The sequence below is a fragment of the Phocoena sinus genome, chromosome 18 (genome assembly GCF_008692025.1).
Source record: "Phocoena sinus isolate mPhoSin1 chromosome 18, mPhoSin1.pri, whole genome shotgun sequence".
Lineage (NCBI taxonomy): Eukaryota > Metazoa > Chordata > Mammalia > Artiodactyla > Phocoenidae > Phocoena > Phocoena sinus.
In genome coordinates this window covers 11,246,946-11,260,207 of record NC_045780.1, presented here as the reverse complement: position 1 = coordinate 11,260,207, position 13,262 = coordinate 11,246,946, and the positions used below count along the sequence as shown (strand labels likewise).

The window sequence follows — 13,262 nt, the reverse complement described above, 5'->3', positions numbered from 1 at the left end:
TCTGAAAAAACTCAAAATATATTTGACTTTATTTCAAATTAGAATCCATTAAAGATCAATTCCATGAAATCTCCAAAGTGAAGATATTATAATTTTTTAATTTAGTAATTCTGAAGAATTACAAAATAATCTTTACATTACATAATCATCAAATTGTATCATTAATACTTTATGTATCACAGAGTATCAAAAAGTAATCTGTAATTATTTAACATGCACCGTTATTCTTAACAGACTTACCTAGCCTTAGGCACTGTCGCATTAAACCACCAGAAGACATGTTTTTTTCAGCTTCAATCTCACTAAAATTTAGAGAGCTGGCAAATACAAGTACATCAACCATAGCCATCAATCGACTGAGGAAAGTTACTGCTGTCTCAGCTGACATGCCTTGTGTCACTTCAATATTTTCCAATTCCGTCTTTAAAAAAGTAGAAGATTTAAATCTTGTTTAAAATTTGGAAATATAATACATGTACATACATACTGCAGGTTAACAGTTTAATTATTCTGTAAACAAAACAAGTTATAAATCATAAACTAATTCCATATATCACAAGAGCTAGTTATCAAATTTAATTAGCTTACCTATGAATTATCTTTAAATAAAGGAAAAATCTATTTTTAAAATCAATGTTAGATTTCAATATCATTACTTGTAAAAACTACATTCCAAACTTAAGATCATTTCATAAAGATATTTAGAAGTAATCACATGTATATATTTATACTAGTTTTGTTCTACTTTATTAGTTAACAAAGACATAAAACTCATATTTCTTTCCTAAAATCCTCATTCTCATTTATAAAAATATAGGTGCTAATTTTTCTTTCCTATAAATGTATGATGAGCAATAGGAAAGATATGTGGCACTTTCATTTGACATCAAAGGGAGCCAACTGTCAAATTATGACACTTTCTTATCCATTTCAGAATAAAGTGAAACCACTAGGTATCTTGTATGAACAATAAAAATCTAGGGTAAAAATACTCAAGATCATTAATTCCTCTACTGATATTAATTTGTGACACTAGCAATAAGAAGAATCAGTAGCATTCTAGACTGGTGAAGCTGTACTTTCACTACACTACTGTCTATGGTAAAATATAATTTCCTGCTTTGAAAGGGAATGGTACAAAGCATTGTGTTTCATAAGATGTATAACTCTGTATTTTGTAAGCAATAGCAACATCTCTTTTTTCATTGTGCATTACATAACATTTTAATTATTTTGGTTCATTATGACTAGACCTCATTTTCTCAGTGCCTCAAAATCAGAGAAAAGTAAGGAATGCTTTATAAATAAAAAATACTACTGTTTAAATTTTCTGAAAATGGGCACACTAACCATATGGATTAACCTTACTTCTGCACCAAATGATAAATTCAACTACAAGGTAAGCATATACATAGGTATCTGCTCCTATTTAATGCTCCATTTGACATTATTTATACCCATCATTCTACCTAGACATATCCCTACTCACATTAACATGGAAATGTCAGCAGGAAACACTGATTAAAAAACGACCTCTTAAACACTTCTTGTGTACAACATGGGTAAGAAAAGAGACAGCTGGCTACTGCAAGCACTTTTATAACTAAACGATTATAAATGGAGTATAAAATGTAACAACCTTTCTCCCTTCTATTTAACATCAAAATAGAGCTAAAATCATTCTCTCTAAGAGGAGCTTGTAAATAGACAAAAAAATTTTTTTCAATTGTTGATTTACAACATTATGCCAATTTGGTATCCATGACCTAAAGAAATAATTAATTCATTACTTGGAATTTTTAAATAAAGATTCCTCATTTGCTAGCACTTCACTGATATACAGCATCATTTCATAGCATGAATTAAAAATCAGTGACCACAACACAATTGTTTATAATAAAAGTTTAAAAATTAATTTTATATAAAACCTCCTTTTAAAAGATCAGTTATCAATATAAGTGTTTTATAATGGAATGGAAGATCTGACCATTGCTTAGGTCCATTAAGCATTCTGAAAACTTTTCAAAATATTAGAATTTTAGGATATCTATAGGTGTATTCTCAAAGAAATTCATCATTTTGAATTACTAAAATTACGGGAACTCTAACTCATTTTATTAGTTAATGATCTTATTTTGAAGTATTTTGCGGTGTACAAGGCTTAAGCTTCAAAATGTTTTCATTTTTAAATGAGTAAATTATAAACAGAAATTATAAACAGTATTAATCATCCATGAAACTTGCCACTGTTATTTTTGACTAAACAAAATAAAATTTTAAACGAAAAAGCATTCTTAACCAATAACCTAAAAGGGAGTTCTTAGTAATTCTATATAATAGTAATTTATAAATATGATGAAATGTTATATAAACATCATGGGATAGGTTTAAAAATAAAGATCACCCACATATGATTATTATTAAATCTTAACATATATTCCAACCAATTTCCTTTCTTTGGAACCAGTTAAAATCTGATTGTACATATGACTGAAATATTATTGTATTCATTATATTCTGATAGGTTAGTCTAAAGATTAGTGTGAATAATAAAATAGTAGTTCATCAGTACACTGAGAAAATAATCCTTCTAATGAATCTTTTAAATATACCAAAGATATGCCTAATGTTAGATGGTATGGAAACTCAAAATATAACCAAGTCAAAAATTTCATAAATAAGCAAAAATAAAATTTAAAACTGAAAACCTGAAAATTACTGAAGTAATACTAACCTTAGAACCCTGGACATGCATTAGACAAAACAGACAACAGACCAAAAAAGTACAAGAAAAGCAAATTATTAAAATTAAATGAAAATACAATGTAAAATTGAAACACAAAATAATATATTAAAATTATATTTGATTATTTTATTAAAAGCAAAAATTCTCAGAAGAGATATTCATTTTATAAATTACATGATTAAGCTTAAATATCAAATAGACTTCTGTTTATTTTTTTTATTAGAGTAACTGTCCAAATAATATGTATGTAAATATAGTTCATATATTAGAAATGATGCATACTCTATTTTACAAAATAAGTTATCTTTTCCTAGAAGATGACCAAGGAAACATTTTAATAACTAAACTAACATAATGTCTCTGTAAAAGCCCTAGCTCGCTACCAGTTTAAGCAGAAATGACTTAGGAAAATAAACTGTACCAACCTTCTAGAATTTTCATTAAGGAATCATGCTATTTTGTTTCCTAAAATATTTGGAGCCCTTCCTACAGAACAAAATCCCCAGTAATTAATAAGATAATAAAATATTTGAGTGATTCTAACTTAAAAACCACTTTCCCTTGCTAGAAAAGAACTTACTGATACACTAAATGAGGTCGCATGTGGACTAAGACAATTGCATAGATTTTGTACTAAGTTTCAGAGTATTATTAAGAATTATATTCAGTATATTAAAAATTTTTGGATAGAATTAAGTTTCATAATAAAAGTCAACAATTATTCTTTGATTTCTGACATTATACGTGAGCATAAATTTCAAAATAAACTATTTTCAAGTAGTACAGGAGAACATATAAAAGCACCCTGGGAATACTAAAATATAATCAGTGTTATGAGATAAACAAAATACAAAGAAAATTAGTAGTTTTCCCAAATCTATTAGCTACATTTTCTAATAATGGTAAGAAAATATAAATTAAAATTAAGTCCCTGTCATCATTTTTTGACATAAAAAGTTCCTCTTCTTTCTCAGGATTATGAAACTATTAGGAAAGCCAGAAATATCAGTCTCTATTATTTTTCTATCAACAGAGAAAATGAAACCATACGTGACACTGAATGAAATTCTAAACATTCAGTGTTCTGGATGGTTGACCAAAATGGTCAACTTAAAATCATTAAATGATCATGCAGTTTGCAGTTGATCCATGTTTTGTTTATCTCCTTTTTTTCCTCCAAGTCCTTGCTTTCATTCATGACCAACTTGAACAATGTATAGAAAATAAATGAGAGGATGCAACTGACTAGTCACAGAAACATTAACTTCAAAACCTCAACAACAGTAACAAAAATAATGCTCCTTCCCCAAATCAAAGACTGGTCAACCTACATACGAAGAGTTCTATTTCTTTCCCCTGACTACTTAAGTTAAAACTATTGGTCTAATTTAGAGACTTGAAACTATGTAATTTATTTTCTATGCTACATAAGATTTTAAATAATCTAGGTAAAACTGAAACTCCAATATGAAGTCCTGCTTCTTCAATGAATATTAAGTTTGAGGTGGCATTATAACACAAATATTTGTATATCTATACTCTTTTTCCTTAAAGTTTCCACTGAAATATTTCCATACAAGTAAGGTAAAACAGCTCAAGTTTTCTCACGTGATGCTACTGCAACAGCAATACACAAATGTCATCCTTAGTATGGATTACTGTATTCATATAAGGTCCCAGGGCAGAAAATAAACCACCACTATGCCAATGCCATGGAGAGAACAGACAAGACTACACCATTTTAGTTTTTTGCCATCAAAATGGATCACCCATAGTAACTAACTTGGTTCAAATATCCTATTTTAAACTTCAGAATTCTGAGTGTGACAGGCTTACTCTATAAATGGGAAGATCATTCCATCATAATACAATTCTGAATAAAAAGTTCCAAAAGGAAGTAAAGGAGGGAAACATTCAGTAAGAGTCATCTCCATCTAGTGACATTACCTAACTTAATTTTCACAAACTCTCTGTGGGATAAGTAAAATTAACACCATTAAAATGAAGAAATTAAGGTTGACATCATTTCTAGTAAGTGGTAGAACCCAGGTTAAAATACACATTTATCCTATGCTAAAACCCATATGCCTTCAATTAAATCATAACTTCAAGAAAAATCGTCTTTGAGTCTCACTGATTACTGGGAAACAAAAGTTTGCTTTCGATGAAAATGAGCAAATTATCTGAGATCCACACTTATACTGAAAAACGGAAAAGACATTTTCCTAGGTTGAGCTTTTAATAGAAATTATAACGAATACTTAGCATTCTACTTACCTACTCAAAATTAAATACAATTTCAACATTAGACGTGTCAAATGCTAAAAATATTTAGTATGGCTGCATGGGAAAAGTTACATATCTTCTAATAAAACATAATGATCACAACCACCAGTGAAATTGTGTTAAAAATTAAACTTTAATAAATGTTCATCAAGTCAAATGCATGCTCTTATTTAATACGAAAAATGAATTTATCTTAAGCTCTAACTATTGAATTTTTAATGATCAGGAGTAAGTAATGAAGTTTTACGCTATGACATTTGTATTTTATGTGAAAATGGTGCTGTAAGTCAGTGGTCAGCAAACTAGGACCTACAAGTCAAATATAAATAAAGGTTTATTGAAACACACCCACACCTACTCCTCTGTGTTATGATATATGGCTGCTTTTGCAAACAACAGCAAATTTCAATAGTTAGATACCATATAGCCCACAAACCCGAAAATATTTATTATATGATCCATAAACAGAATAAATTTGTCAACCACTGCATACCATCATTACTCATATATATTCCATAAATACATATCTGTATATAATGTATGAATATTCTGAAGAACTCCACAAACCTAAACAAAATTACAGATCACTCAAACATTAGTTTCAAATGTTTCTATCTCTCTTCATATAAGGATTGAAATTCTAAAGGCATCTACATGACAATGTTTCCCTTTGGTAATCTGTATATTGCCAGTGTTTCCTTTTTCACTTATTCCATCCAAAATTCTCTTTTGGCTTTTTATATTTTAAATCTAAGTTAAAGAAAGTAACACGACATTGTTAATCAACTATACTCCAATAAACTTTTTTTTTTTAACTCTAAGTTAAAAAGCTCCATATCTTCAGTTCTCATTTCTTTCTTTATTCAACCTCTTCCTTCCTAACTCTTCCTCTCTACTACATTACAATTTTTAGCAAGAATATTATACAATAAAGTAATAGAAGACATTACTCTACAGTTGACACCAACCATGTTTTCTCCCAGTAGGAAGTCGGAGAAAAGGTTCTTGCTATTAGGAAGCAATTTATTCAAAGAACGTAATATTAGCTATGTTGTACAACCAGGTATAGGTACAATCAGCTAATGGACCAAAATAACAGAAATACAGAGACAGAGACAATGAAGAAAAGTTTCTACAATTGAATGAATTCCAAAGTCTGTTGAGAACAGTCTAAGAAATAAGTACCATAGTTTCAAATTCCAAACTGCAGAGATCAAAACTGCACAGGTAATAATTTCAGCAGTAGAACCTCAAAATGTCAGTATCTTTACTGTATATTCATTATAAAATAAAAAATAAGCAGGGGGGATCAGGAAGATGGCAGAAGAGTAAGACGCGGAGATCACCTTCCTCCCCACTGATACACCAGAAATACATCTACACGTGGAACAACTCCTACAGAACACCTACGGAACGCTGGCAGAAGACCTCAGACCTCCCAAAAGGCAAAAAGTCCCCACGTACCTGGGTAGGGCAAAAGAAAAAAAGAATAAACAGAGAGAAAAGAATAGGGACGGGACCTGCACCAGTAGGAGGGAGCTCTGAAGGAGGAAAGGTTTCCACACACTGGGAAGCCCCTTAGCGGGTGGAGACTGTGGGTGGCGGAGGGGGAAAGCTGCGGAGCCGTGGGGGAGAGCACAGCAATAGGGGTGCAGAGGGCAAAGTGGAGAGATTCCCACACAGAGGATCGGTGCCGACCGGCACTCACCAGCCTGCGAGACTTGTCTGCTCACCTGCCGGGGCGGGCGGAGCTGGGAGCTGAGGCTCGGGCTTCGGTGTCGGAGCGCCAGGAGAGGACTGGGGTTGGCGGCGTGAACACAGCCTACAGGAGGTTAGTGCACCACGGCTAGCCGGGAGGGAGTCCGGGGAAAAGTCTGGACCTGCCGAAGAGGCAAGAGACTTTTTCTTCCCTCTCTGTTTCCCGGTGCGTGAGGAGAGGGGATTAAGAGCGCTGCTTAAAGGAGCTCGAGAGACGGGCGCGAGCCGCGACTGAAAGCGCGGACCCCAGAGACTGGCATGAGACGCTAAGGCTGCTGCTGCCACCACCAAGAAGCCTGTGTGCGAGCACAGGTCCCTATCCACACCCTGCTTCCAGGGAGACTGTGCAGCCTGCCACTGCCAGGGTCCGGGATCCAGGGACAACTTCCCCGGGAGGACGCACAGCATGCCTCAGGCTGGTGCAACGTCACGCCGGCCTCTGCCGCCGCAGGCCCGCCCGCCGCGCACACCATGCCCCTCCCTCCCCCCAGGCCTGAATGAGCCAGAGTCCCCGAAGCATCTGCTCCTTTAACCCCGTCCTGTCTCAGTGAAGAACAGATGCCCTCAGGTGACCTACACACAGAGGCAGGGCCAAATCCAAAGCTGAGCCCCGAGAGCTGTGACAACAAAGAAGAGAAAGGGAAATCTCTACCAGCAGCCTGAGGAGCAGCAGATTAAAGCTCCACAATCAACTTGATGTACCTGCATCTGTGGAATACATGAATAGCCAACGAATCATCCCAAATTGAGGAGGTGGACTTTGAGAGCAAGATTTATGATTTTTCCCCTTTTCCTCTTTTTGTGAGTGTGTATGCGTATGCTTCTGTGTGAGATTCTGTCTGTATAGCTTTGCTTCCACCATTTGTCCTAGGGTTCTATCCAACTGTTTTTTTTTTTTTTTTATCTTTTTAAAAACAAATTTTTTTCTTAATAATTATTTTTATTTTATCTTATTTTATTTTATCTTCTTTCTTTCCTTCCTTCCCTCCTGCCTCCCTCCCTCCCTCCTTTCTTTCTTCTTCCTTCCTTCCTTCGTTTCTTTCATTTTTTTTCTACTTTTTCTCCCTTTTATTCTGAGCCGTGTGGATGAAAGGCTCTTGGTGCTGCAGCCAGGAATCACTGCTGTGCCTCTGAGGTGGGAGAGCCAACTTCAGCACACTGGTCCACATGAGACCTCCCAGTTCCACATAATATCAAATGGCAAAAATCTCCCAGAGATCTCCATTTCAACACCAGCACCCAGCTTCACTCAACGACCAGCAAGCTACAGGGCTGCACACCCTATGCCAAACAACTAGCAAGACAGGAACACAACCCCACCCATTAACCAAGAGGCTGCCTAAAATCATAATAAGGCCACAGACACCCCAAAACACACCACCAGACGTGGACCTGCCCACCAGAAAGACAAGATCCAGCCTCATCCACCAGAACACAGGCACTAGTCCCCTCCACCAGGAAGCCTACACAACCCACTGAACCAACTTTAGCCACTGGGGACAGACACCCAAAACAACGGGAACTACGAACCTGCAGCCTGCAAAAAGCAGACCCCACACACAGTAAGATAAGCCAAATGAGCAGACAGAAAAACACACAGCAGATGAAGGAGCAAGATAAAAACCCACCAGACCTAACAAATGAAGGGGAAATAGGCAGTCTACCTGAAAAAGAACTCAGAATAATGATAGTAAAGATGATCCAAAATCTTGGAAATAGAATAGACAAAATGCAAGAAACATTTAACAATGACCTAGAAGAACTAAAGATGAAACAAGCAATGATGAACAACACAATAAATGAAATTAAAAATACTCTAGATGGGATCAATAGCAGACTAGCTGAGGCAGAAGAACGGATAAATGACCTGGAAGATAAAATAGTGGAAATAACTACTGCAGAGCAGAATAAAGAAAAAAGAATGAAAAGAACTGAGGACAGTCTCAGAGACCTCTGGGACAACATTAAATGCAACAACATTCGAATTATAGGGGTTCCAGAAGAAGAAGAGAAAAAGAAAGGGACTGAGAAAATATTTGAAGAGATTAGTATAGTTGAAAACTTCCCTAATATGGGAAAGGAAATAGTTAATCCAGCCCAGGAAGCACAGAGAGTCTCATACAGGATAAATCCAAGGAGAAACATGCCAAGACACATATTAATCAAACTGTCAAAAATTAAATACAAAGAAAACATATTAAAAGCAGCAAGGGAAAAACAACAAATAACACACAAGGGAATCCCCATAAGGTTAACAGCTGATCTTTCAGCAGAAACTCTGCAAGCAAAAAGGGACTGGCAGGACCTATTTAAAAAGATGAAGGAGAAAAACGTGCAACCAAGATTACTCTACCCAGCAAGGATCTCATTCAGATTTGACAGAGAAATTAAAACCTTTACAGACAAGCAAAAGCTGAGAGAGTTCAGCACCACCAAACCAGCTTTACAACAAATGCTAAAGGAACTTCTCTAGGCAAGAAACACAAGAGAAGGAAAAGACCTACAATAACGAACCCAAAACAATTAAGAAAATGGGAAGAGGAACATATATATCAATAATTACCTTAAATGTAAATGGACTAAATGCTCCCACCAAAAGACACAGACTCGCTGAATAGATACAAAAACAAGACCCATATATATGCTGTCTACAAGAGACCCACTTCAGACCTAGAGACATATACAGACTGAAAGTAAGGGGATGGAAAAAGATATTCCATGCAAATGGAAACCAAAAGAAAGCTGGAGTCGCTATTCTCATATCAGGCAAAACAGACTTTAAAATAAAGACTATTACAAGAGACAAAGAAGGACACTACATAATGATCAAGGGATCAATCCAAGAAGAAGATCTAACAATTGTAAATATTGATGCACCCAACAAAGGAGCACCTCAATACATAAGGCAAATACTAACAGCCATTAATCGACACTAACACATTCATAGTAGGGGACTTTAACACCCCACTTTCACCAACGGACAGATCATCCAAAATGAAAATAAATAAGGAAACACAAGCTTTAAATGATACATTAAACAAGATGGACTTAATTGATATTTATAGGACATTCCATCCAAAACCAACAGAATACACATTTTTCTCAAGTGCTCATGGAACATTCTCCAGGATAGATCATATCTTGGGTCACAAGTCAACCCTTGGTAAATTTAAGAAAACTGAAATTGTATCAAGTATCCTTTCCGACCACAACGCTATGAGACTAGATATCAATTACAGGAAAAGATCTGTAAAAAATACAAACACATGGAGGCTAAACAATACATTACTTAGTAACGAAGTGATCAGAGAAGAAATCAAAGAGGAAATCCAAAAATACCTAAAAGCAAATGACAATGGAGACACGACGACCCAAAACCTATGGGATGCAGCAAAAGCAGTTCTAAGAGGGAAGTTTATAGCAATACAATCCTACCTTAAGAAACAGGAAGCATCTCGAATAAACAACCTAACCTTGCACCTAAAGCAATTAGAGAAAGAAGAACAAAAAAATCCCAAAGTTAGCAGAAGGAAAGAAATATAAAAATCAGATCAAAAATAAATGAAAAAGAAATGAAGGAAATGATAGCAAGATCAATAAAACAAAAAGCTGGTTCTCTGAGAAGATAAACAAAATTGATAAACCATTAGCCAGACTCATCAAGAAAAAAAGGGAGAAGACTCAAATCAATAGAATTAGAAATGAAAAAGCAGAAGTAACAACTGACATTACAGGAATACATAAGAACATGGGAGATTACTACAAGCAACTCTATGCCAATAAAATGGACAACCTGGAAGAAATGGACAAATTCTTAGAAATGCACAACCTGCCAAGACTGAATCAGGAAGAAATAGAACATATGAACAGAGTAATCACAAGCACTGAAATTGAAACTGTGATTCAGAATCTTCCGACAAACAAAAGCCCAGGACCAGATGGCTTCACAGGCGAAGTCTATCAAACATTGAGAAGAGGTAACACCTATCCTTCACAAACTCTTCCAAAATATAGCAGAGGGAGGAACACTCCCAAACTCATTCTACGAGGCCACTATCACCCTGATACCAAAACCAGACAAGGACGTCACAAAGAGAGAAAACTACAGGCCAATATCACTGATGAACATAGATGCAAAAATCCTCAACAAAATACTAGCAAACAGAATCCAACAGCATATTAAAAGGATCATACACCAGGCTTCCCTGGTGGCGCAGTGGTTGAGAGTCTGCCTGTCGATGCAGGGGACACGGGTTCGTGTCCCAGTCCGGGAAGATCTGACATGCCGCGGAGCGGCTGGGCCCGTGAGCCATGGCCCCTGAGCCTGCACGTCCAGAGCTTGTGCTCCGCAATGGGAGAGGCCACAACAGTGAGAGGCCCGCGTACCGCAAAAAAAAAAAAAAAAGGATCATACACCATCATCAAGTGGGGTTTATTCCAGGAATGCAACGATTCTTCAATATACACAAATCAATCAATGTGATAAACCATATTAACAAATTGAAGGAGAAAAACCATATGATCATCTCAATAGATGCAGAGAAAGGTTTCAACAAAATTCAACACCCATTTATGATAAAAACCCTGCAGAAAGTAGGCATAGAGGGAACTTTCCTCAACATAATAAAGGCCATATATGACAAACCCACAGCCAACATCGTCCTCAATGGTAAAAAACTGAAAGCATTTCCACTAAGATCAGGAACAAGACAAGGCTGCCCACTCTCGCCACTCTTATTCAACATAGTTTTGGAAGTTTTAGCCACAGCAATCAGAGAAGAAAAGGAAATAAAAGGAATCCATATCAGAAAAGAAGAAGTAAAGCTGTCACTGCATATAACATGACACCATACATAGAGAATCCTAATGATGCTACCAGAAAACTACTAGAGCTAATCAATGAATTTGGTAAAGTAGCAGGATACAAAATGAATGCACAGAAATCTCTGGCATTCCTATACACTAATGATGAAAAATCTGAAAGTGAAATCAGAAAACACTCCCATTTACCATTGCAAAGAAAAGAATAAAATATCTAGAAATAGGGCTTCCCTGGTGGCACAGTGGTTGAGAGTCCACCTGCCAATGCAGGGGACATGGGTTCGTGCCCCGGTCCGGGAAGATCCCACATGCCGTGGAGCAGGTGGGCCCGTGAGCCATGCCCGCTGAGCGGGCGCGTCCGGAGCCTGTGCTCTGCAACAGAAGAGGCCACAACAGTGAGAGTCCCACATACCAAAAAAAATATATATATATCTCTAGGAATAAACCTACCTAAGGAGACAAAAGACCTGTATGCAGAAAATTATAAGACACTGATGAAAGAAATTAAAGATGATACAAATAGATGGAGAGATATACCATGTTCTTGGATTGGAAGAATCAACATTGTGAAAATGACTCTACTACCCAAAGCAATCTACAGATTCAATGCAATCCCTATCAAACTACCACTGCAATTTTTCACAGAACTAGAACAAAAAATTTCACAATTTCCATGGAAACACAAAAGACACCGAATAACCAAAGCAATCTTGAGAATGAAAAACGGAGCTGGAGGAATCAGGCTCCCTGACTTCAGACTATACTACAAAGCTACAATAATCAAGACAGTATGGTAGTGGCACAAAAACAGAAATATAAATCAATGGAACAGGATAGAAAGCCCAGAGGTAAACCCATGCACATATGGTCACCTTATCTTTGATAAAGGAGGCAGGAATGTTCAGTGCAGAAAGGACAGCCTCTTCAATAAGTGGTGCTAGGAAAACTGGACAGATACATGGAAAAGTATTAGATTAGATCACTCCCTAACACCATACACAAAAATAAGCTCAAAATGGATTAAAGACCTAAATGTAAGGCCAGAAACTATCAAACTCTTAGAGGAAAACATAGGCAGAACACTCTATGACATAAATCACAGCAAGATCCTTTTTGACCCACCTCCTAGAGAAATGGAAATAAAAACAAAAATAAACAAATGGGACCTAATGAAACTTCAAAGCTTTTGCACAGCAAAGGAAACCATAAACAAGACCAAAAGACAACCCTCAGAATGGGAGAAAATATTTGCAAATGAAGCAACTGACAAAGCATTAATCTCCAATATTTACAAGCAGCTCATGTAACTCAATAAAAAACAAACAAACAACCCAATCCAAAAATGGGCAGAAGACCTACACAGACATTTCTCCAAAGAAGATATACCAACAAACACATGAAAGAATGCTCAACATCATTAATCATTAGAGAAATGCAAATCAAAACTACAATGAGATATCATCTCACACCAGTCAGAATGGCCATCATCCAAAAATCTAGAAACAATAAATGCTGGAGAGGGTGTGGAGAAAAGGGAACACTCTTTCACTGCTGGTGGGAATGTGAATTGGTTCAGCCACTATGGAGAACAGTATGGAGGTTCCTTAAAAAACTACAAATAGAATTACCACATGACCCAGCAATCCCACTA

At 36.1% G+C, this 13,262-nt stretch overlaps 1 protein-coding gene across 7 annotated transcripts in view; it reads right to left on the bottom strand.

Moving 5' to 3' along the window:
• The window catches only part of NBEA (neurobeachin), a 620,064-nt gene that overhangs the window by 410,728 nt on the left and 196,074 nt on the right, over nt 1-13,262 (bottom strand). For 4 of the 7 annotated variants that reach the window (XM_032611436.1, XM_032611437.1, XM_032611439.1 and 1 more), the window contains exons 25-26: nt 2,735-2,743; nt 241-421 (exon numbers count right to left, since the gene is read on the bottom strand). In XM_032611436.1, coding sequence (XP_032467327.1) covers nt 241-421; nt 2,735-2,743 — 190 coding nt within the window. The remainder of the gene's footprint in view (nt 1-240; nt 422-2,734; nt 2,744-13,262) is intronic. The other 3 variants (XM_032611441.1, XM_032611443.1, XM_032611442.1) reach the window with 1 other exon arrangement.